Here is a 25,883-nt window from a genome sequence, read left to right as displayed (position 1 = left end):
GAAGTCTGCTTCAAAATAATGAATGAGTTTGTGTTCATTGCTGGTCTATGTTTTCCTCATGCCAAATCCTGTTTCTTTAAGGGTCCGAATTTTAATCAAATAATGGCTGGCATTGGTGGGCTGAGTCTGCAGCAGGACCACCAATCAGAAGGAGTATGTCCTCTGAATCTCCTGCAAGAAAGAAATATTCTGCCTACAACACCAGTGAAAGCCCCTCTACCAAACCTGCACAGGGATCTACAGAAACTGAACTGCAATCCAGAGTAAGCTTGGAGTTTTCAATACATTGTATAATTCTTAGGTAATTGATAATTTCACTACAGAATAGTTCTGCTCAACTGACTTATTTTCTCTCTATTTCAGAGTGTTCAGATGCACATTGACCAACATCCCTCAAACTCAGTCTTTATTGAGCAAAGCGAAGCTTCCTCTAGGATTACAGCTACATCCATTCAGAGATCTATCGGTAAGAATAAACTAGTGATATAGTCTATTTTGGAAAATTGATTAAAAAATAATAATTATTAATCAGGTTTCTTGCCCATGCTTGATGGTTGACTATGCTGGTCGGGTCTAATGTTAAATTTTTATAAGTGTGGATAGACGCAAGGTGCTGGATTAACTCAGCAGGTCAGGCAGCATCTTTGGATAAAAAGGATGGGTGATAGAAACATAGAAACATAGAAATTAGGTGCAGGAGTAGGCCATTCGGCCCTTCGAGCCTGCACCGCCATTTAATATGATCATGGCTGATCATCCAACTCAGTATCCCGTACCTGCCTTCTCTCCATACCCTCTGATCCCCTTGGCCACAAGGGCCACATCTAACTCCCTCTTAAATATAGCCAATGAACTGGCCTCAACTACCCTCTGTGGCAGAGAGTTCCAGAGATCCACCACTCTCTGTGTGAAAAAAGTTCTCCTTGTCTCGGTTTTAAAGGATTTCCCCCTTATCCTTAAGCTGTGACCCCTTGTCCTGGACTTCCCCAACATCGGGAACAATCTTCCTGCATCTAGCCTGTCCAACCCCCTAAGAATTTTGTAAGTTTCCATAAGATCCCCTCTCAATCTCCTAAATTCTAGAGAGTATAAACCAAGTCTATCCAGTCTTTCTTCACAAGACAGTCCTGACATCCCAGGAATCAGTCTGGTGAACCTTCTCTGCACTCCCTCTATGGCAATAATGTCCTTCCTCAGATTTGGAGACCAAAACTGCACGCAATACTCCAGGTGTGGTCTCACCAAGACCCTATACAACTGCAGTAGAACCTCCCTGCTCCTATACTCAAATCCTCTTGATGTGCAGGGTGAGTTGGGGCACTTCTTCATGCACAAGCAGACAATCTTTCCCTTGGTGGAAATGATTTCATTTGTACAATTTATCTTTCCCATGCCCACATCTTTCGTTCCTTATTGTTATGCTTTATTGTTGCAGCAATTGCCCGTGGTTACATCGAGCACCATTGTGAGATGTCGTTCTTGCCGAACCTACATAAATCCTTTTGTTAACTTTCTGGACCAAAGAAGATGGAAATGTAACTTGTGCTATCGAGTTAATGATGGTAGGCTCAGCAAAGTTACATAAATCTCAAATAATGTTAAAGGAATTTTGAAAAAAAAGTTTGAAATGTATTGGTGATTTATAGCATAGAGAAGAGGAACATACGTCAACACAGCTGTCACATGGTCTTCAGATACAACTGGCTAGTTGAAGGGAGGTTTGCCTAAATTGTTAGAAGGATTTTAGCATTGTACCACCGAGTCTGCTTAAAATACAGTCAACAATTGTGGAGCAGAGAGGGAGGGTGTGTGGACAATGGAAATAACATTTGTGGAGAGATGAGGGAATTTGTATTTCAAGAATGCTGTCTGAAAGGATTACATTAATAGTGGGCTCCTCTGAGCACAGTTATGTTCAGCAATGAAGAACTAACGCAGCAAATTAATTGGTTTTGGCACTGGTTGAGGTACTTGTATTGTAGACACTCCCGCAGGTGGTCTTGGCATTTTTTAGACATTTTCAATAAATTTATATAGTCTTGGTTTAACAAATTCTCAGTCCTTTCATCCCCCTCTCTCCGCTTTGTGTTGGAGGACTGGAGTATTAATAGCCTGATCTCAGCAGTTGGGTGTCTTTTTAATTTTTGCAGGCACTTTAAAATACTGAAAATCTGCTATATTTGAAAGCAGCTTTGTACACATGCATGAAAAAAGCTACGTACTTGGATTTTTGTGTTTAGGGGCCACAATAATGCCAAATTTCTCCGTGGAGAAAGACTTCCTTATGAAATCTTTTGTTCCATTTTACGGTTGTCACGTATTAGCATGTCCTTGAGTGTGTCTCATATTATCAAACAAAATGTAACTCCTGCCACATAATAGCTATGTTTTAAGGATTGTCTTAGACAAATGGAGCAAATACAGAAACTGGGGCCTTTAACTTTGAAGGCGTAGCTGCTAACAGCTGCATTATTAATAGTGAGGAAGTGCAAGAGTCCAGAATTGGAAAAGGATATCATGCAGCAGTATGAATGAAGATAGAAGTGAGCAGGGACATGGAGACATTTAAAAGCTAAAACGACAATATGTTAAAAAAAAAATCCCGGAGTCCCAGGATTGATGATTGGAATTCCAGGACAGTTTGGAGTCAATATTATGTTCAGGGAATCTAGAAAGGAAGTGAGGAGTACTAGTTTTCAAATAAAAGGGTCAGTTGAAATTTTTTTTAGGTAGCAAATTTGAAGAGGGGTGCCGAGGTTGAAGAGGTTTACCGGTAGGCGGCGCGACTCTGGTCAGCAGCGGCCTCTGCAGCCCGTCCGCGTTTTTATTATTTTCTGTCTATGTTTCTATGTAGTTTTTGTTATTTTATGTTGGGGGGTGTGTGTGTGGGGGGGGGGGGGGTGGGGTGGGAGGGAGGGGGCAACTTTTTAAATCTCTCCCTGCACGGGAGACCTGACCTTTTCTTGTCGGTCTCCGTTGTCGTTGGGGCTGCAAGGAGGTGCAGCCTCCAACAGAAGAAGACCGGGGACTCTGGTGCCGACGACTCACCGTCACCGTCGTGGAGCTGGCCGAGACCGGAGCGGTGGAGGAGCGCTGCTGCTGCTGCTGCTGCGGCCCGACCTCCGGAGATTAGGAGGCTGCTACTGCGGGTCTGCGAACGTCGGCACCGGGAGCCCGCGGATCCCTGGAGGGAGACCGCCTTTCTGGGTCCCTGCAACGGCGACTTCTCCCGCCCGAGTGGCGGGGTCGAAGAGCTCCTGGAGCGGGGCCTAACATCACCGCCCCGCGCGGCTTGGAATGGCCGCGGGACTCTGCGAGCGCACGCCGGGGGCTCTAACACCAAGACCCGGTGTGCGACCTCGCATCACCCGGCGTGGCTTTAATGGCCGCGGGACAATCGCCATCGCCAGCCGGGGGCTTTGACTTTGACTCTGACATCGGGGGGGGGGGGGGAAAGTGCAGTGGAGAGAAGTTTTTTTTGGCCTTCCATCACAGCAATGTGATGGATGTTTATGTAAAATGTAAATTATGTTGTGTCTGGGGTCTATTTGTTTGTAATGTATGGCTGCAGAAACGGCATTTCGTTTGGACCTCAAGGGGTCCAAATGACAATTAAATTGACTATTGACTATTGAAATGGAATAAGAATCTTAATTAACAAATCTGCAAGGGATGTTGGATGATCAGCAGTGGAGGAAACATGAGGGGGGAGGAGTTGGAACTTGTGGAGTAAATAAACTTGAAGTTAGGGACATCAATTGAAGAAAGATGCAAATTTGGGATGAGCCTGGATGTGCTGGGAGTTGGGGGTTTCTCTGAACAGTTTTTCCTAAAGTCCTAAATTAAATTCTTTTTGTATGATTTTTCAATTTCATTCAGAAATAAAATGATGGGCGCACAAAGGCTATAGTGAAAATGAATGGTTGCCGCACATTGGCGATGGACTTCTGAGGCTGTGCTAGGGCAGGGTGCAGGTTTATTTATTTACAAATAATTTGATCTAAGAACATGATGTACGATCTCCAGTCTAAGGGAAAATCTTCCAAAATGTTACCAGTAATGTCTTTCCATAGCTGGGCACAAATTGCAAAAATGTAAGTTTGAAGGATATTTTGTACTTTCTTGCTGTAAAATAATTTTTTAAATGTATTCCCCTGATGCTTAGTTCCTGAAGAATTCATGTATAACCCTGTGACGCGATCATATGGAGAGCCACATAAACGACCTGAAGTTCAAAGTGCAACCATAGAGTTTATTGCTCCTTCAGAGTACATGGTAAGTAGTGTGGCTTTTATTTTTTTTCAAGTAATACACTCATTCGGGGCAATAAATTGCATCACTGTCATCTCCTCACAGTTTTTCTAGTGATGTTAGTCCAGCCCATTTTGCTGATGAAACATATGGTTTATACAATTTTATTCTGTAATGCTGCTATTATATGACTGAAAATTAATCTTATTTTTGAATAAACAGAATTTGTAACTTTCTGGATCAAATTGTACCAATTGGGAATATTGGATGAGCACTTCCTGTTGAGGTTCACCATCATAGCCCCAGCATTATTTGCACAGCGGGACAACCCTCGTTTTGGAACATTACAGGGAGACTTGGGTTATGCTATACTAGTAGTGTGCTCGTAGAGGTTTCTGAGAAGTCTTTGTGGTCCCACACTGGGAAGCAAGTAGATTTAGTTAAAACACTTACCAAAATCCTTAGATGCTTCCATTCCCTGTTCTTTTTCCATGACCCAGTTCCAACATCTACTGATGTTGAGCGTGTATTTGGCACCTTGGTTCATTTAGAGCCTTCTCCACATCAATCCCCAAACTGATTTTCAATTTCTGACCATGTGCCTGCTCAAATTCCCATCCTCCTCCTTTCTACCCCCACCTTGTGCAGCTAACCAGTCCAGATTGTGCGAAGAGTATTGTGCACACCTGTAATAATTTCAAATGCATTTAGATGCAATGCAACTGATTAATGATTTCATAAGGAAGCCGTGTTGAATTCCATGCATTTGTAATATAGCTATAATAGCAATAAATAATACTTTGTCCATGCCTTCCCTTCCCTGCCCCAGCTCGTAGTACAGATTTTTAACAGACCTGTTCACAATAGTTAGGACAGAAACAGAGGTGGTTTCATGACATTAACTCTGGTTTACTCTCTTGAGCAACATTACCTGCTGTAAGCATGCAAGCCAGTATTGGGTCGAGTTTTGATCAGGACATGGGGAATTTAATTTTGTTATGTCGTTTGAGAAATAAATGCTGGCATTATTTTTTTTTTAAATGAGAGTTTGTCTTTATACAATCTGTTACGCTAGTGACTTTAAGGAAAACAAATTATTGGTAATTTTTGTTTCCAATGGCATGGTTTATTTATAGGTCTGTGAACCGGTTTCATTTTTTCATAATATTTTCTAATCTATCAATATTTCTATTTATTTTAGCTGCGACCACCACAACCTGCAGTATACCTTTACATCTTGGATGTGTCCCATAATGCGATAGAGTCTGGATATTTAAATACTGTCTGCCAATTATTGTTGGATAATTTGGACACGTAAGATTATCACCTTACCCCCCCTCATTGCTGCTTTTATTAAGTTATTTGATAGGAGAAACTGCCTTGCTGTTGGAATAATTGATATTTGTATGTTTATGGTGTCAATACATACTGTATATCGATGTGTTATGAACTAAAAGATTGGGAATGATATTCAGTTTACTTCATGGCACAAAAACTAAAAACTTTGAGTGGGAAGCAAAAGTTGCTATTGGCACATCTGAAAGGATGTGATAAGAGCAACTTATCAGAGAGAGAGATGGATCCATGTTTGCAGAAGTATCATTTATTGTTTAAAGTCATACTATTGGAGGTGGCGAGGACGCATAACCCGTAGCAAGCAGTCCACAGTACAGCAAAGCCAAGAAACGGAACCTAAATGAACGGAGGGGAAAATAAAACTAGCATTTCAAATTTAAAGCTTGGAAGTTACTACAGAAAAATTGAATGAAGAGAAGTTACATACAAAATTGTGTGGTAAATCATTCTCAGTCACGTACAGCAAGCATGTTGGACAGGCTAGATGCAGGAAGATTGTTCCCGATGTTGGGGAAGTCCAGGACAAGGGGTCACAGCTTAAGGATAAGGGGGAAATCCTTTAAAACCGAGATGAGGAGAACTTTTTTCACACAGAGAGTGGTGAATCTCTGGAACTCTCTGCCACAGAGGGTAGTTGAGGCCAGTTCATTGGCTATATTTAAGAGGGAGTTAGATGTGGCCCTTGTGGCCAAGGGGATCAGAGGGTATGGAGAGAAGGCAGGTACGGGATACTGAGTTGGATGATCAGCCATGATCATATTAAATGGCGGTGCAGGCTCGAAGGGCCGAATGGCCTACTCCTGCACCTAATTTCTATGTTTCTATGTTTCTATGTGGCTACCAAACCAGATGGCAAATGAATTGCCCAGTTGACTCCCTTCTAACTGGCTACAGAATTGTCACTATATACAGTCTTCTGGCAAATACTCCAAATCTTAGATGCAAATTGATGATGTGATAATATCTTCAGTTACCACTTTCAATCATTCACATTAGTGCTCAATCCCTCATTGCATCCCATGGCTTCTTCCTTGAAGGTAATGCAATTCCTTGAGAGGTGGTTAGACCTTGACTGCCAGGTTGTATGGAATTGGGCTCATTAAATTCCCTTTTGCATGTCTACTAGTAATCCCTGCTCGAGTTTATAACAAGAAAATATATATAATAGCTGGGAGTCATAGAAAGTATATTATACTGTTACCTATTGTGTGCAGTTACTTGATGTGGCTGTCTTGTGAGAAAATGTTGCAGGTTACAATCGCTCGATGTCAGATTACTGTCAAATATTTTAGGTTTCATAATGGGTGCACTCGTCTCCATTTGTGATTTCTAATCTTTGGAACTGAAGCACATTCTAGATTGCATAAATTGGCAGTTTGGATATTTTGATAAAAATAAATATCAGACTGGTTGTTCAGGATTCTTATATAAAAATAAATAAAATGCTGGAAATCCTCAGCTTGACAGGCCACTCTGTGGAAAGAGAAATCGAATGTTTCAGATCCTGAGTGACATAGCTTTGTTTTTAAATTTCAGGTTACCTGGTGATTCTCGTACAAGGATAGGTTTTATTACATTTGATAGCACCATTCATTTCTACAATCTGCAAGAAGGCCTTTCACAGCCTCAAATGATGGTAGTCTCTGATATAGAAGGTACATTTTGAACAGTTGTCTTTTTTACTGCATGGCCTGTAACAACTTCTTGTGTAATGTCACATATTTTGTATAATGTGTATTTGCATGTGAAATAAACATCATTTGGATTAATTCACAGTAACTGCATGGAAATACAAATGGTAATTTTACTACTGCAAAGATACTCAAATCTTGAACAAATGCATTCAAATGTGATTGTAATCAAGGGGCATTACTTCCGTTCTTGGTTGAATCGGTATTTTCTTTCACATGTTTGGAAACTTCTCTACTTGTGTCAAAAACTCTTTGTCCTCTTGTCATTGCCTCAGACTGAACTTGACAGTTTCCAGCTCTGCTAGTGTTTGAACTTGAATGGATGGACTTCAATCACCCTCGTCTCCAGTCCCCCCCTGACGATGCTTTTTGTAGCCAGGCTTCCAGTCTCCAAACTCGATCTACTATCTCCCTTCTACCAAAAAGCTTCCCCTTGTTAACCATTTTCAATGCACCATTATCTTGTAGCCTAATTTTAAAAAGCAGAAATTCTAACAAACCTCATCCTTGTAATCCTCAGCCATTCAATGCAATTCTCAAATTTTCAGACTCTATCCATTCCTTAAGACTCGCAGCTGTATCCTCAGCTGGCTTTACTCCTAAATCCTCGAATTAGCAAAATGTCTGGATTTCCATCTTGCATTTCTCAAAAGCTTTGATCAAGCTTCTAGCAGCCCATTATCAACCTTACACATAGTGAAGACCCAATTATAGCAATGTGTGCAGAATGGAATAATGAGTTCAATCGTAATTGATTTACCATGTCTGAAAAAGGTTCTGATCCAAAACATCGCCTCTCCAGGTGCTGTCTAATCTGCTGAGCTCCTCTAGCATTTATTGTTCAGGATTGCAGCATCTGCATTTTCTTGTGCCTCCATGCTAAAATAGATTTTGTTTGTGAAAAATGACCTACATTTATGGTTTGAAGGCTGTTTGAGAACACATATGTCTGAGGTTTGTTGCTTGTTCTGATCAGCTGTTTCTGACTCTCATCACATCTGATTGTTGAAACTCATGCCAATGCAAATGCTAGCATTTCCATGTTTCTGTCATGCCCAATGTTTAGTTGGTCTTGGTTATGAGCAGCATATCTTGTGTTCTTGTAATGATACAGGTAGCTTTGTCAACAAGTTAATGGAAGCTTCCATTGAGTATGAACCATATTAATGAATGGGATAGATCAACTAGGCATATTTAGACATGTCATATTGAAAAACATTTGATTGAAGCTGAAGATTCTTTATTGATAATCAGAAATATTGTTTGCCTTTTGCAGATGTCTTTATACCAACACCAGACAACTTGTTGGTGAATCTGAATGAAAGTAAAGAGGTAAATATTATGAAATGCATTCATATTGAATAAAATTCAATTATAGAAATATGTAATGGAATTATAAAAAAATTAAGAAAGCTAAGATAATATCAAAATTGTCAATCACGGTTTCTGCACAATATAGTGGAACTATTGACCAATCGAGGTACTATTAATAAAAGAGGAACTACTGTTTGAAGAAGTTGGTGATTATTAAATATGGAATACAACATTGGACTAACTACACCTGGCTGTATGAAATCCTCCACAATTGGCATCGATTGAATAGGTGTCACATGCATTTCTGGAGGCTGCCTGTGCCTGCCACATGCCTTGGTGCTCTTGGTTTCTTTATCCTGATCAGTTGCAGTGGACGGATAAGAGATGGCTGTTTAATCTGATCAGAAAAGATTTGGAGAACTACATTGTCAGTGGTATCTTTAAAATGATTAGTAGAAACTAATCCACGCTTTTTTTTGAAGGATGGACAAGGTTAAGGCAGTAAACTATCCATTTAAGTTCTGTGGCTTTGAGTTAACATACATATTGCTGAAAAATATTAAAATTAAAATGATCTCGTAGCAAATGAAAATCCAAAAGCTGATGTTGGAAATCTAAAAATAAAAGCAGAAAATGCTGGTGTTTATCAGCAGATTCGGCAGCAAGTGTGGAAAGAGAAACCAGTTGACATTCAGGTCTTGGCCAACTCGTGTTTCTGTTTCCAGGGATGCTGCCTGACTTGCTGAATTTTTCCCAGCATTTTATGTATTTGTATTTGTTTCCGATTTCCAACATCTCTTCCAGGAAGATCGGTCGTTCATAGGGGTTTTTTATCATCCCAATTTTCAAGCATCGTGGCAAATGACTCAGTCATTGAAAGGTAGTTCTTGCTGGTCCAGCAATATAAATGTTCCCATGCTCTGTACTGTGAACTCGTGGAGCTGTGATTGCTCAACTCCAGTACACTGCCGCACCTAACCATTAATAGAGTATGTCCTTGGGGAGTGCAAGTGTGGACACTGCATTGGATAAATTGGATTTTTTATTAATTTGGATTGAACATATCACTTTGATAACAACATTTAAGCAACATCTAAGCACTATTTCAATTTTTAACGCAGTGTGCTTTGTTTGCCTTTTAGACTTTAGTGATACAGTACGGAAACAAGCCCTTCGGCTTACCGAGTCCGCACCAACCAGCGATCACCCTGCAAACTAGCACTAAAACACTAGGGACAATTCACAATTTTTAACGGTCGATCAACCTACAAACCCGTACGTCTTTGGAGTGTGGGAGGAAACCTGGAGACAACCCACACGGTCACAGGGAGAACATACAAAGTCCATACAGACAACACCTGTCGCCGGGTTCAAACCTGGGTGTCTTGACGCTGCAGGGCAGCAGATTTACCGCTGCGCAACTCTGCTGCCGAAATCCTCTCATACGCTTAAACTGGATTTTTTTCATCCATTTCTAGGATGTAGGTGATAAATGCTGAGCAATGAATGAGTAGTTTTCGCGTAATCATTTGTCAATTGTAAACAATGATGGAACGCTTATTATCAGAGAGATTGAAGACTACCAGGATTGCTTCAATTGTTTAACATATAAACAAACTCTCGTCTAAATCGGTTGTTACATTTTTCTGTCATTCCAGTTGATTCAAGACTTGTTAAGAAACTTGCCACAAATGTTTACCAATACATTGGAGACTCAAAGTGCCCTGGGTCCTGCGCTGCAGGCTGCGTACAAGTTGATGTCCCCAACAGGCGGCCGGGCCTCAGTCTTCCAAACACAGTTACCATCGTTAGGTGTAGGGGCACTAAAGTCAAGGGAAGACCCCAATCAAAGGTCTAACATAAAGGTAGGTTGCTACTCTTCCTCCCATCATTTCATCAGATGGTGGCGTTTATCCCTCAAAAGACTAACGTTATATTTTTTAAATATTAATTACTTTTGTTATTAGTTGATTATTGTTAAACTAAAATGATGTATGAATATTTTTTTAATGAAAAACATGTATATTTCTATTCAAGCCTAGGAATAAACTCTTCCCTAAATTTTCTCACGGCTCATGTTCAAATGCTTTGGAATTTTCATGTCTTTTTTTTGTAAATATGGTGCAAGTGCACACATACAGATGTGTTTTATTGAATTGAGGTTGAATTCTAAATTTCTTAACTAGATGTCTTTAAAATATGCTTTCTAAAATGTATTTTGTTAAATATTCTCTAAGGATGTCCAGCACCTTTCTCCAGCGATTGATTTCTACAAGAAACTTGCCCTGGATTGTTCAGGGCAACAGATTGCAGTAGACCTCTTTATGTTGAATGGCCAATATACGGACTTGGCCTCTCTGGGTAAGTAAGTCTAGTGTTCACATCACAGAAAGTTAGACCCTAATTGCTGTTCTTGTGCTAATTTCTTCGGTATTATATAAACATGTTATGTTAACATATTAACACAAACATTGAGTTGGAAGACGGTCTCGACCCAAAACGTCACCTATCCATTTTCTCCAAAGATGCTGCCCGACCTGTTGAATTACTCCAACATTTCATGTTCTACACAAGATTCCAGCATCTCTAGTTCCTTGTGTCTCCTGTTTATATCAACATGTTTCGACTCTGGACACCTTCCTATCCTCTGCAATCTTTTTTGATCCTTGACTGAGCTTCTGATTTCCCCTTCATTTCAAAAATTGCCTATTTCAAAATGTGTTTTAAAAAAAAACAAAAAAACATTTCTGACGACCATTAATTTTGCTTATTGCTAATAAAAGCCATCAACAAATGTTTTTGGTAATTTCTGCTGCGTTTCCTGGCCACTTATTTCATACCACCGTCAATCTTGATGGTATCCAAAATTCTTGATCGACACAAAATGCTGGGACAGTGGGACAGAGGCAGTACCTCTGAATAGAAGGAATGGGTGACATTTTAGGTAGAGACCCTTCTTCCAAAATTCTTGACTCCATTTTCTCCTTCCTTGTTCCCCAATCCGACCAATGTTTACTGGCCAGCTTTAACATTTTCTTCCCTAGTGTTCAAACCTGCTTATCCCTTTCTTCCTTCTATTCTTTCAACCCTGCAAGAACTGCTTCCATTCTTTGACTTTAGCCTCTTGTGCATGCATCATCACTTCACCTAGCAAAGTCAGCTATGGCTTGAGAGGCCTTGCGTCCAGGCTGCAGAATTTCCTTTTTAAAATGGGTAGTTTTCTCTTAAAACATTCATTTTAAATCTATATCAATGCTGTCCATCTCAATATGTTTGGTCATGTGGTATTTGCTGACTGATCTATGAAGCATTAGAAAATATATTACTCTGTTTAAAACACCACATAAGTGCAAGTTACTTGTAAGAAAAATAAGTAATTTATGTGCTCTTGTTTTGATAGTCCTTTCTAAATTTGACAATTTTTGCTACTATTTTTCAGCTTGTATTTCAAAGTTCTCGGCTGGTTGCATTTACTATTACCCATCCTATCATCACAAACACAATCTTGTCCAGGTGGAGAAATTTCAAAAGGACTTAAAGCGCTACTTGATTAGAAAGATCGGCTTTGAAGCAGTCATGAGGATACGCTGCACAAAAGGCAAGTCATTGATCAGCACATTTACATGCTGGAAATCGCAGGATGATGGTTTAATGTTACTTTGAAAGAGTTGGGAGTTCTTCCACTTTTGAACACTCTTTGGTATGGAATGTCATACAGAGAGTCATACAGCACAGAAATAGGCCCTTTGGCCCAACTTGCCCATGCCGACGTAGTTGCCCAATCTACACTAGTCCCACCTGCCTGCATTTGGCCTATATCCCTCTAATCCCATTCTATCCATGTGCCTGTCCAAATGTCTTTTCAATGTTGTGATAGTACCTGGCACAACTACCTCTTTCAGCTCATTCCATACACCCACCATGCGTTGTGTGGAATAAATTGCCCCTTATGTTCCTATTAAATCTTTCACCTCTCACCATAAACCTATGTTCTCTGGTTCTTGAGCTTAATACTTTAATAACAGTACAATAAGTACAGCAATGTTGTCTTTTTGAAAATGAAATAATAACCTTTGTTCTTGTTCCCCTCAGGCCTTGCTATTCATACTTTCCATGGAAACTTCTTTGTGCGTTCTACAGACTTGCTATCCCTGCCCAACATAAATCCTGATGCTGGGTTTGCAGTACAGATGTCAATAGAGGAGAATCTGGTGGATGTTCAGCTTGTCTCATTTCAAGCTGCCCTTTTGTATACTTCAAGTAAAGGTGTGGACAAACAAAAGTACTGGCTATAAATTTTAGCTTGGAGATACGGCATGGAAACCGGCCCTTCGGCCCACCTAGTCCACGCTGATGAATGATCACCTGTTTACACCAGCTCTATGTTATCCCAGTTTATTATTCTATATGTTAGAGGCAAAAGCTATTTAACCTACAAACCTGTAGGTCTTTGAAAAGTGGGAGGAAGCCCAAGCACCCAGAGAAAGCCCACACGGTCACAGGGAGAACATGCAAGCTCCATACAGAGAGTGCCTGTAGTGAGGTTTGATCCTGGGTCTCTGGCGCTGCAAGGCAGCACATCTACCTCCACCACTGTGCCGCCCGTGTGGGAATGTGGAGAATCCCACACTTGTTGGAATCTTAACTTGATTTATTGCTGTGTTCACTAGTTGAGAATCACCGTGGAAACAAACTGTGGAGAAATGTGCACGTTCTCCTTATGACCTTCTGGATTTTCTACGGGTGCTGTGGTTTTCTTCCACACCCCAATGAACTCCGGGTTTATAGGTTAATTGGCTTCTTTATATTTAAAAAAAAAAATCCCTAGTGTGCAGAGCGTGGATGAGAAAGTGAGATAACATGGAAGTATGAACCGGTGATCGATGGAGTTTCTACTCCAGAAACCAGTTGGGGCTTTTTTCATAATTGTCTTGTATTGTTGTGCGAATACCCTCACATAAGTAGAACAATCTCCTCTTCACAAAAAAATATAAAACGCTGTAGGTGCCAGAAAATGCAGACTGGGCACCCTCTGACAGCACGATCAACATGTATAGGAAGGAACTGAAGTTGCTGCTTTATACTTAAGATAGACACTAGTGGGTTAGGCAGCATCTCTGGAGAAAACGAATAGGCGATATTTCGGGCTGGAACCCTTCTTCAGACTGAAGGGGGGCCTGACCCAAAATGTCACCTATTCTTTTTCTCAAGAGATTTTGCCTGACCCACTGAGTTACTCCAGCATTTTGTGTCTACCTTCATAGAAACATAGAAAATAGGTGCAGGAGTAGGCCATTCGGCCCTTCGAGCCTGCACCGCCATTCAATATGATCATGGCTGATCATCCAACTCAGTATCCTGTACCTGCCTTCTCTCTATACCCCCTGATCCCTTTAGCCACAAGGGCCACATCTAACTCCCTTGTAAATATAGCCAATGAACTGGCTCAACTACCTTCTGTGGCAGAGAGTTCCAGAGATTCACCACTTTTTGTGTAAAAAATGTTTTTCTCATCTCGGTCCTAAAGGATTTCCCCTTTATCCTTAAACTGTGACCCCTTGTCCTGGACTTCCCAACATCGGGAACAATCTTCCTGCATCTAGCCTGTCCAACCCCTTAAGAATTTTGTAAGTTTCTATAAGATCCCCCCTCAATCTTCTAAATTCTAGCGAGTACAAGCCGAGTCTATCCAATCTTTCTTCATATGAAAGTCCTGACATCCCAGGAATCAGTCTGGTGAACCTTCTCTGTACTCCCTCTATGGCAAGAATGTATTTTCTCAGATTTGGAGAACAAAACTGTACGCAATTAAGCATGATCAAGGGGTCATTCACCTGTAACGTTAACCAAATAAAACGTTCTACGTTTCTATTCTCCCCTCGAGCTTCATTTTTCCAAATATCTCTCCCCTCTCTCTCTCTCTCCCCCCCCCCGCCCCCTCTTTCTCATTGCCGAAAATATCATGGCTAGGATTTTGTTGTGTTTTGAGTAGCTACTTTTGCTTACATTTGTGTCATACAACATTATAAGATCTTAAGTTTAGGAGCAGAATTGGGCCGTATAGCCCATTAAGTACCTCCCCACCTCTTCCCTTCCCTGTATCCCACCTGGACTCGCACCTATTTCCTAGGTTATAGGAGCAAAATTGGCCATTCAAGTCTATTCCGTCATTCAATCAAGGCTGATCTATCTTTCCCTCTCCTGCTTTCTCCCCATAACCCCTGATATCTGTATTAGCCAAGAATCTATCAACACACCTCGCTACGGTTCCTTGCTGAAGCAGAATTCGAGGAATAACGGGTATCTCAGCTTGATGGGAAGAGATTACTGTTCCAATCTTGTTCTTGATTTACTTTAACATGCTGCTAGGTTGTAACCAACTCAAATTGCATCAAAATATAAATCTGAGCCTTGTCACGTTGCAGGTGAGCGTCGGATTCGGGTTCATACCATGTGTCTGCCAGTTGTGAGTTCACTAGCGGATGTGTACGCAGGAGCTGATGTTCAGTCTGTTACCTGCCTGCTCGCCAGCATGGGTAAGTGTGCAAACTCTCAGTTCTGTTTGAAATGCTTCCCTTTTTTGTTTTCACTGTGCGAGTGAATGTAGAATCTCCCATTTGGACAGTTTGTAACAGATAACTTTATCTTTTTCTGAATATATCAATGAGAATAAAACAAAATGCATGTCCACGGATGTTTGTTAAATTTTCCTCCTTGTTTCACATTGTGGTAGCCATATACTTACAGAGCATTTCTCTGACATGTAGGCTGGCAAATTGGTTCCATCGCAACATTAACTATCGCTGCCTTGCTCCCCCCCCCCCCCCCGGCAGCACCTTCCAGGCACTCGCCAATGTGTGGAAAAGCAACTTGCCCTTTACATCTCCTTCCAACTTTGCCCCACATCACCTTAAAGTTATGTCCTCCAGTCTTTGACATTTTAATGGTTCAGTGGTACTTTATAATGAATTTATTCACTTCCATCCTCTCATCCTTTCATGCCTCATAATTTTATATGCTTCTAATCAGGTCTCTGATGCTCCAGAGAAAACAGTCCAGGTTTGTCCAACCTCTCCTGATAGCTAATACCCCCTAATGCAGGTTGTATTCTAAGAAACCTCTTGTGCACCTTTCCAACGCTTCATGTAATGGGGAAACCACAACTGCACACAATACTCCAATGCAGCCAAACCAAAGTCTGAAAAGCAGTAACTGAGAAATGCCTTTTGGAGCCACCTTTTAAAGTGAAGAGAAATTAGTTATAAATAATGGCATCTTCTTTGTGGAAACCCCAGCAAGTGCAATTTAATTTTTGAACACTCAAATATTTTATTTACAAAAGAAACTAGAACGTGTGTGTGTAATTTTTGCAGGGTGAAACAAGATTTCAGTTTTGAACATGATCCTATTCTGCCTCTTTCTCTAGCTGTTGACCGATCTATTTCATCGAGTTTGAGTGATGCCCGAGATGCTTTGGTCAATGCTGTGATAGATTCACTCTCCACTTTCCGCACTGCAGTTTTAAGCCAGCAGCAGCAACAGCAGCCCGGTGTGATTGCCCCCTTGTCACTGCGACTGTTTCCTCTCTATGTGCTAGCTCTACTGAAACAGGTACGGAATATCTTTTTCTTCCAATTACTCATCTCTCCCTTCATAAGATATCAAAACCTTTTAAAACAACATTTTTATGCTGGATGCAAATCTTATCCAAAACCTGACGTATATGTGAAGAGTTTGTTTTGTTTATACTGTATTGTTAGCTTAGTTTGTTATGAAAAAATGTTCTAGATTTGCAAATGGCACCAACCTCAAGAATGTCGTAATTGGGGGTGGGGGGGGGGGTTGAGGTATGCTCCGCGTCGAGTTTAAAACCCTATCCCCCTACTGGGGAGTTTGAGAAATCATTTTGTCAGCATCTTTAGTTCCTTCCTTGCTCTTCTCTTCAACTATCTGATTTGGTACAAGTCTCTAAATTTGGACATGAGCAAACGGCTATTAAAACATTTATGGTTTGGTTTAGGTTTATTATTGTAAAGAGTTACAGTGTAAAGCTTTGTTTTGCTTGATATCAAATCTGATAACACGCATTTAGGGGCGGCATGGTTGTGCAGGGGATAGAGTTGCTGTCTTACAGCACCGGAGACCCTGGTTTGATCCTGACTCTGGGTGCTGTCTGTACGGAGTTCTCCCCGGGACCACGTGGGTTTTTTCCTGGTGCTCTGATTTCTTCCACACTCCAAAGACATTGAAACTAATTTTACTCGAGGGTGTTGTCACGCTGCTTATCAATTTGTACTTTCTCATGTGTTTACAGTGGTGACCTGTGATTGCAGTGGTTAATAACGTTGCTGTCTTTATTGCAGAAAGCTTTCAGAACTGGAACCAGCACAAGGCTGGATGACCGTGTGTTTGCCATGTGTGAAGTGAAATACCAGCCTGTGTCTTACCTCATCCTCATGATTCATCCAAGTCTGTACAGGATTGATAATCTGTCAGATGAGGTAGGCTGGTGCCTTTTGCACTAATTCCTTTGAAGCACCGTATTAAGTATCTTGAAAAGCCATTATTGAATGCATTTTTTTTTTCTTTTGCAGGGATCCATTAACATTAATGACAAAACTATACCTCAGCCACCAATTCTTCAACTATCGGTAGAGAAGCTAAATAGGGATGGCGCCTTCTTAATGGATGCTGGCTGTGTAAGTGCCTCGGTGTTATATATATACGTTTTTCACTTTAGATCGGGATACATTTACAATTTAATGTAGACAAAAATGCTGCGAGAACCTCAGCGGGTGAGGCAGCATCTATGGAGCGAAGGAAATGGGTAACGTTTCGGGCCGAGTCCCTTCTTCAGACTGATGTGAGGGGGGGGGCGGGAAGAAGAAAGGAAAAGGCGGAGACAGTGGGCTGTGGGAGAGCTGAGAAGGGGAGGAGAAAGCAGGGACTACCTGAAATTAGAAAAGTCATTGCTCATACCGCTGGGGTGTAAACTGCCCAAGCGAAATATGAGGTGCTGCTCCTCCAATTTACAGTGGTCCTCACTCTGGCCATGGAGGAGGCCGAGGACAGAAAGGTTGGATTCAGAATGGGAGGGGGATTTGAAGTGCTGAGCCACTGGGAGATTAGGTAGGTTAATGCGAACCGAGCGGTGGTGTTGGGCGAAGCGATCGGCAAGCCTATGCTTGGTCTCACCGATGTTGAGCAGCTGACACCTAGAGCAGCGGATGCAATAGCTGAGGTTGGTGGAGGTGCAGGTGAACCTCTGCCGCACCTGGAAAGACATTTGGGTCCTTGAATGGAGTCAAGGGGGGAGGTAAAGCGACAAGTGTATCATTTCCTGTGGTTGCAAGGGAAAGTGCCAGGAGAGGGGGTGGTTTGGGTGGGAAGGGACAAATTGACCAGGGAATTACGGAGGGAGCGGTCTCTGCGGAAAGCATACGGGAGGAGTTGGGATGATGTGGTCGGTGGTGGGCCAATTTAATTCTACTTATGGTTAACTTTTAGATTTTTGTTGTACTACATTTGTCAGAAAAATGCTTTGTGGCTTTCCAGTTGAGAACTCGGGCGCTAAATGTAGAAAATGTTATTGTTGATATTTTAAAAAGGAACAGTGCTAGAGTAATTTAGCTGTCAGACAGCGTCTCTGGAGAACATGGATAGGTGACGTTTCGGATCGGGGCTCTTCTTCAGAAGTTCCTTGTTTCTACATTATTGTAGATATACTTTCATTACGACTTTATTAAAGAGCAAATCGCTTGCTTGCAAATAGTAAAAATAAAAAAATCCTGGATGCAGCTGCACCTGGCAGAATAATTGTCTCACATATTTGTTCAGTTTAGTTTATTGTCACATGTACCGTGGTACAGTGAAAAGCTTTTGTTGAGTGCTAACCAGTCAGCAGAGGCAATCCATGATTACAATCAAGCCATTTACAGTGTGTAGATACATGATAAGGGAATAATGTTTAGTGCCAGTTAAAGCCAGCAAAATCCAAAGGTCACCAAAAGAGGTAGATAACACTTCAGCACTGCTCCCTGGCTGTGGTAGGATGGATGATTCAATTGCCCGATAACAGATTATAATGTGATAACTCTAAATTAGGGATTGGGAGATGTGATAGAATGCTAGAAATGCGTGAATTTAATTATGTAATAAGTCCACCATTTCTGCACAATTTCCAGAGTTGGAGAGTAATTTTCTTTTCTCTATTGTGCAATCAAACTAAGTGTTAACGAAAGATGAGCACTTTTTTATTTTAATGAAAATATTGATAGCTTTCTAGGTTTATCTCCTTTTAATGTTCCTGTCTGTTTCTGATGTTTTTCCTGATCTGAGTAACACCGCCTGTTAGTAAGTAACAAGGGATTTCCGAAGCCATTTAGTCCCTTGCTAATGTGCATTTATGTAGTGCCTTTGCACACCTTTGTTTGAGTTTTGTTACACCCTTGCCTGCCTGAAAATCTGTTGATTTAAGTCTTGACGTTTTGATTAGCAGAGTTTCTTTTAAACCCTGATATGTGAAGGATTTCCACACCCATTTCACCCACAATCTTCCCCTAAGTCATTGTTTTCTTACAGGTGCAGTGCCCAAAACCGAACTCGTTTAGTGCATTCTCTTTGATCTTGTGATTGTTTTGCTGCTTTTTAATACATTTTGTTTTCTTCGCGGTCATCAAAATTTCTTTCTGCTTACCTCACAATTCATTCTCTTGCCACTTAAGTAAATGTTGGCTGTTTATATAAAATCGTCTTACCAAGCATCGCCACACTGAAAACCATCTGCCTTTATATTTCCCCTCTCGTCTAGCCTGCCCATGTGCCTTTGCAGCTTCCCAACCCGCTCCACACAACCTACTGTATCTTCTCACGGTGCCATTTTCATATTTGGATATGCAGCTTGCCATATTGCATGCAGTTTGCACAATAGTATACCGATGCCAAAAGGGAGTGCTGTACAGATTGGCTAAACTGGTTTCTGGGGTAGCTGGTTCTTTTGAAGTGTCACTGACTAGACTTTGCCACTCTTCTCTAAGGGTTTAGAACAGGGTGATTGCATTGAAACATACAATATTCTTTGGGGCTAACGCAGAAAATTGCAGGGAAAGTTGTTTGCTCTGGCTGAGTAGTCTAATGCCAGAGGTAGAGTCTGACAATAAGAGATGGGCCATGTTCGATTGGGATCAGGTGAAATGTCCTCATGCTTCAAATTATGAATCCAGTGAATTTCCCTACGCCTGAGGGCTGTGCAAATTATCGACACACTCATTCAAAACGAAAAATGGTAATTGTCTGGATTTTAAAGGAACTAAACGATGTGGGGTAATGCACTGAGGCTGATCAGCCATGGTCTTGACTGGTGCAGCAGGTTTGAAGGGCCAGGTAGCCCACTCCTGCTCCCATTTCCTTGCATTGCTATGTTTTAAATGGTGCAAAAGCCAAGGCCCCAGCACAGTGGGTTATGCTCTTCTCATCTCAAATTTTTCTACCTCCAATTACTCGTCCATGTTATGAGGTAACTTCTGAAGCTATGTTTGCTTATTTGCGCCATTAATCTGATCAGGTGTTTTATATAGAAACATGGAAAAATAGGTACAGGAGAAGGCCATTCGGCCCTTTGAGCCAGCACCGCCATTCAATATGATCATGGCTGATCATCTAAAATCAGTACCCCGTTCCTGCTTTTCCCCCATATCCCATGATTCCTTTAGCCCTAAGAGCTAAATCTAACTCTCTTGAAAACATCCAATGAATTGGCCTCCACTGCCTTCTGTGGCAGAGAATTCCACAGATTCACAACTCTGGGTGAAGAAGTTTTTCCTCATCTCAGTCCTAAATGGCCTACCCCTTATTCTGTGACCCCACCACCGTGCAGCCCTATAAATAGTTAATGGCTTTACTCGTTAACTTTGTTTTTGAAAGATTAAAAAGCACATTTGCATATTATATTTTGAAGAGAGTTCAAAATATTGCCGATGAAAATGTTAGATTGAGAACAGGTACAAACCCAGGTTTCTCCAAATTTGTGTTCATAAATTATCGGAGCAGAATTAGGCCATTCGGCCCATCAAGTCTACTCCGCCATTCAATCATGGCAGACCTAACCTTCCCTCTCAACTCCCATTCTCCTGCCTTCTTCCCATAACCCCTGACACCCGTTTCATACTGACCTGTTCGAATTCATGTTGAAATGAGGTTGTTTTTGAATTAAAAGTCTTTCTCTGGGTTTATCTTTAGTCTGCAGAAAATCTGTCAGATAAAATGTAATTTATTTCTTGAACATTTTTCCTTAGTTTCCTTAGTAAGTTTTAGTTTATTGGATTATCGCCTTTGTAACTGCTGATTAAAGTTCAGGTTGTGATTTTAACTAGCCTTTTATTGCTGATTAAATTGATGAATACACTTCCACAAAGCAGTATTTTTCATTTAGCTTCGTTGAAACTGTTTTCTGAGGGGTATTGCAATATTGTTTGCTATTTCCTTGGCCAAAGTGTTGTAATTCAATTTGCCTAGCTTTGTGGCAGAGATGGGAATGGTTACATTTTCTAAGTAGTTTTTTGTTCATGATTTGCTTCCGCTTAATTTGAATACACAGATGTGCTGTTTCGTAAGAAAAAAACACTTAAAATTGTTAAGCTTAATTCACAAAGGAACATTTTTCAGATAACTTGAGTAATGTTAGATTTAATTGTCTTTAATGTGCAGAGGGAAAAATGATTTGAAGAATTACTCTCTTCTATCTTTCAGGCTTTCTTTCTTTGGATTGGAAAAAATTGTTGCTCGCAGTTTGTGACCCAAGTGCTGGGTGTTTCTAATTGTGCTTCAATACCGCAAAGCATGGTAGGTTAAGTATTTAAATCTGTTTTCTTGTGCTTTTGCAATTTTCAGAAACTATTTTCAGAGGTGGAAATCTATATTTTGATAGCTGCATCTTCCGTTTATGTGTATAGCCAACACAGATTCCTGATTTGAATTTCTGCAAGAATGTCAAAACCTACTTTTGGTCTTTTCCCACTGGGTTTGGGCTATTTAAGAATTGTGTTATTGAAAGGGAAGTCTTTTTCCATATTAATAATGTTCATTATGCGTTTAAACAGGCACAGCTTCCCGAACTGGACACCGTTGAATCTGAACGAACTAGAGCCTTCCTTTCTTGGCTGCGGGATCAAAGGCCCTTTTACCCTGTACTCCAAGTGATTAAGTAAGTGATGCGATTTTCTAAACGTGTTGCTACTGCAACACAGACCATCTCCGCAGGTAGTGTTCACCGTGTCTTGGACTGGTTGAGCCATAAAGCCTATTGTGCGATATATGCTATGTAACTAAGAACTTTTGCTTGAGGTCCTAGAGTTAATCCAATTAATATCACTTTTTTTTTAATGTAGCCACCATTTCTTCTCTTCAGCTCAACGACTTGCAATGTTGTGTACCACAATCTTGCACTACAAATAAAGTCCCTCTTGAATTTGTAATGGAATTTTTTAGCGTCTCTTTATTTTTGAAAATTTCGAAAATAAACGTATTTCAACTTTGGGGAAGTGGGGGTGGAATTTGATGTACAAGGAATATCTTGGGTGGAAATCAGAAGGCATTGCAAATTAGTGTTGATTAGGCGATGGTGTGGAAGGATCTGGAGATATTGATTGAGAGAGAGAAAGGAAATGAAAGAGGAGCTGTTGGAAATCTGAAAAAGGGGAGTGCTGGGAAAACAGAACTACTGCCCCTGGTTGTTAACTGTCCATCTCCTCACTAACCCCACACCCTCCACAACCACCAACTGGTTGATTCCAGTACAAACTATTCATCTGAAATTGTTCAGCCCTTATGCATGAAACACGTCTTCATGGGTGTGGCACCAAACAAACAGAGTCTGTGAATCTGATTCTTTTCACAATCTAAAGACTTACTGTAGCCCAAAGCCTGTTTACTCTTCAGTCTTATCTTTTATCGTACAACCTCTCTCATTGGATATCTTTCTATAAATCTTTGCATTGGTTTTTGTTCAGGTAGATAAAACATAGCATTTGATTTTGAGAGCTAGCCTCAAACATAGCTCTCTGATACAGCTACGTTACTTTTAATGGCTTCCAAATCTTTAATTTAAAAACTACACAAGTAGCTACCTAACGAGCAACACTCAGCTGTTCCATTAAAAGCATTATCTGGCATTGGAGTTGAAGGTAATAGTGAGAGGTCGCACGTCATCAACCTACATCAGGAACAGTGGGAAATTCTCTCTCAGCAGGAATTACTCATGCCTCAAGACCTGAAGTTAAATGAACCAATGGGTGGTAGTCATAGTCGTACTCGTACAGCACGGAAAAAGGCCCTTCAGCCCAACTTATCCATACTGACCTAGATGCCCCATCTACGCTAGCCCCACATTTGGTCCAAATCCCTCTAAACCTTTCCATCCATGTACCTGTCCAAATGTATTTTCGATGTTGTTACAGTACCTGCATCTGGCAACTTGTTCCATGTACCCACTACCAATGTTTTTAAAATTCATCAGTGTGCCTAAGATAGATTTGATAAATGTATGCGTTTTGAAATTGGCAGAAGAATTTTCTAGTCGCTGATCTGCGGAGTATTTTGAGGTAGTGGGAGAAGGGCTAATTGGTTGGTGATATGGAGGAAAGATGTTGACTGTTTGGAAATGGGTGCAATTAATTTTTCTTTACATTTGTATTTTTCTCTTGAGAATAACATTAGCTCTGCTGAATCATTTATTTTACGTCGTTTGTAGAATTTGTGGTGTAAGTAGTTTAGAGTTCACAAGAGAAAGGGCATTATTTATTTATTAACATGTCAACACTTTAAATGTTGAAGGGCATATTTTAAAGCTGCGTAGTGTGTGCATCACTTAACAGTTCTTCCCCTTCACTTGTATTAAGGACTGTTGTTTTTATAATTCCTAAAACTACCAAACAAAGCAAAATCGACCTGTACTGCGTTTAGAGTTTAAATTCCAGTTTTAGACGTTTAATCATCTAAAAATGGTAGTTCTTAATGTTGAATGCAAAATTCAATAAATACATCTGTCTTGATACTGCCAGGACAGCCGATAAGTTAAAAGAACAGGACAAGAAACAACTTATTCTTGTACAGATATTAAATGCTTGTAACGTTTTTCAGAAGTTTCAAAACAATAATCATTTGTTAGATTAGTGACGCGGATTGAATTTTTTTTGCATGAATAAATGTGGCTACTTTCATAACTGAGGTTTTTTTTGTTCTTTCCATGTTCTAGGGATGAGGCTCCCATTAGGACTAGCTTCCTACAGAATATGGTTGAAGATAGAACAGAATCAGCATTGTCTTATTATGAGTTCCTGCTTCATGTACAGCAACAAGTGAATAAGTGATCTACAGAAGAAATGCATGCTTCAATTGTGTGGAGATGGCTCTTGTTGGTACAAGGGGTACCAGTATTTATATATGCTTAATAAAATAATTATTGGTATCCTTGTAAGTCACATTCTAGCTTTCATTGAGGCAGTCTACATTTTCTGCACAGTGTGGAGCCATTTAATAGATTGGATCACAAAAATATAAATAGAACTAAGCCATTTTCTGTTAATAGCATTTTGAAGATTTACCTAGTAAAACCTAGCTGCATACAGTTGTGAAAACCTAGGTTCTGTTCATGATTTGGGTTTCTACTGTTGGGAGTGTGGAGCTGTTTTTTTTTTAATGCCACACAGATGTAGTAGCATGGTTTAAATATTCTCTTTGTAAAAGCTGTGGAAACTAGAGGAAAGCATCACAATGTAGAGTATGATGTACATTTCTGATTTCAATTTAAGCAATGGTCAAATGTCTGTTCCTCCTCTCCCCTCCCCCCCCCCCCCCTCCCCCAAAGAAGAGGCACAATATTACAGGAGATGCTTGTAAAGAATTCAAAAGTGTAACAATGGAATTTTATCACTTAATTGTACATGTACTCTTGTCAACTTGGCACGTGAGAGATCAGGCAGACTTAAAGTCATTGTTTGTAATCATATATGCTGATAAAGCAGTTTTTAGACTGGGCTTAACTATAACATTTGCTTCTCCTGTCTCATTATATCTGGTCTTGAAACCACTAGATATGATTACATTCAGTGTAACATTATCCTAAATTTGGTATATTTTTCTAGTTTCTCCTGCTTTTTTACTAGGAAAATACAGATTTATGCAAAAGTGACTTATTTATGTAATTCACCAGCATATGGTAAAGTGTGATTTATATTGATGTTGCTGTATTGCTAATATTATCACATCTTTGTGCTTGGAGTATCATGTGCATCACCTTTTTAAATTTGTCTTGATACATAAGTTTGAATGATTCTAATGCTAAAGGGCAGAGATTGTAATCTTACCTGCCATGTCTGATATTTCTACTTGAATAGAACAAACACTTTTGAAATCATTGGAACGTGTGTATTTTGCAGACAGGATTTTTATTACAGAGTTGTTTAAATTAGTGAACAAAAATTAATGCTGCAAAAACCTCCTGTGACAGTATCTGGGACCACAAATATCAATTTGAAAGTCCATACACTATGAAATGTAATCTGTAAATAGTAAATTGCATTTTGTAAAGTAGTGTATAAAATTGTAACAAATTAAATCCTAATTCTCTAAAGTGTCTAATACTGAGAACTTGACTGTTGGTGTGTTCAGCAATTTAGATGTTTCTTGGGAAGGAGGGGGTGAGATTTGGAGTGCAGAGGAGAATGTAACCTTTCACACAGCTGTGCATTTACTCTTCAAATTATTGAACAAAAGGGTCAGTTGTAATGGATTTTTGAGGGATATTTTGGCGTGGGAGGTAAATGGGGAGAGTTTGTAGCGGATGATCATCGGAAACATTCGATGCACTGCTAAATATGCTGAAGACTGAAGAATTTGTAAAAAACACTTACGAATTTCAGGATTTATACCAGGTGACAAAGAATAAGAGAGTGTTCAGAGTACAAGTTCCTCATATTGAAATGGCTCAAGATTGTAAATGCATTCAGACATGACTACGTTTTCTGACCAGCTGTTCTCCAAATAAACATTTCAATCGGATTGGAGTAAAATGCTGCCAGGGATCTTTTGTCTTTATGAACAGTTATATGTATGGTGTAGATCTACCATATATTGCGAGCAGTTTCTTTCCCGGGATAAGATGTTTCACCAATTTAACCCTGACGATTGACGGCAACAAAACATGTTCTCTCTGGAGAGAAAGAAGGGGTGACGTTTCGGGTCTAGGCCCCTCTTCTGACTGAGAGTCAGGAGAGG

General features: G+C 40.3%; 1 protein-coding gene across 1 annotated transcript in view; it reads left to right on the top strand.

The window, feature by feature from the left end:
• sec24a (SEC24 homolog A, COPII coat complex component) overlaps positions 1 to 25,678 on the top strand; it is a 53,043-nt gene extending 27,365 nt beyond the window's left edge. The window contains exons 6-23 of the mRNA XM_055643231.1: positions 82 to 263; positions 364 to 466; positions 1,436 to 1,562; positions 4,166 to 4,275; positions 5,453 to 5,565; positions 7,144 to 7,262; positions 8,575 to 8,630; positions 10,271 to 10,477; positions 10,850 to 10,973; positions 12,052 to 12,210; positions 12,705 to 12,878; positions 15,038 to 15,148; positions 16,039 to 16,223; positions 16,976 to 17,113; positions 17,207 to 17,311; positions 21,360 to 21,452; positions 21,710 to 21,813; positions 23,863 to 25,678. Of these exons, the coding sequence (XP_055499206.1) occupies positions 82 to 263; positions 364 to 466; positions 1,436 to 1,562; positions 4,166 to 4,275; positions 5,453 to 5,565; positions 7,144 to 7,262; positions 8,575 to 8,630; positions 10,271 to 10,477; positions 10,850 to 10,973; positions 12,052 to 12,210; positions 12,705 to 12,878; positions 15,038 to 15,148; positions 16,039 to 16,223; positions 16,976 to 17,113; positions 17,207 to 17,311; positions 21,360 to 21,452; positions 21,710 to 21,813; positions 23,863 to 23,977 (2,325 nt within the window). The 3' untranslated portion in view covers positions 23,978 to 25,678. The remainder of the gene's footprint in view (positions 1 to 81; positions 264 to 363; positions 467 to 1,435; positions 1,563 to 4,165; positions 4,276 to 5,452; positions 5,566 to 7,143; positions 7,263 to 8,574; positions 8,631 to 10,270; positions 10,478 to 10,849; positions 10,974 to 12,051; positions 12,211 to 12,704; positions 12,879 to 15,037; positions 15,149 to 16,038; positions 16,224 to 16,975; positions 17,114 to 17,206; positions 17,312 to 21,359; positions 21,453 to 21,709; positions 21,814 to 23,862) is intronic.
• The last annotated feature ends 205 nt before the right edge of the window (positions 25,679 to 25,883 follow it).

This window comes from Leucoraja erinacea, chromosome 11, assembly GCF_028641065.1.
Source record: "Leucoraja erinacea ecotype New England chromosome 11, Leri_hhj_1, whole genome shotgun sequence".
Classification (NCBI taxonomy): domain Eukaryota; kingdom Metazoa; phylum Chordata; class Chondrichthyes; order Rajiformes; family Rajidae; genus Leucoraja; species Leucoraja erinaceus.
The sequence above is the reverse complement of the archived record's forward strand: the minus strand, read 5'-3'. Positions and strand labels throughout refer to the sequence as shown.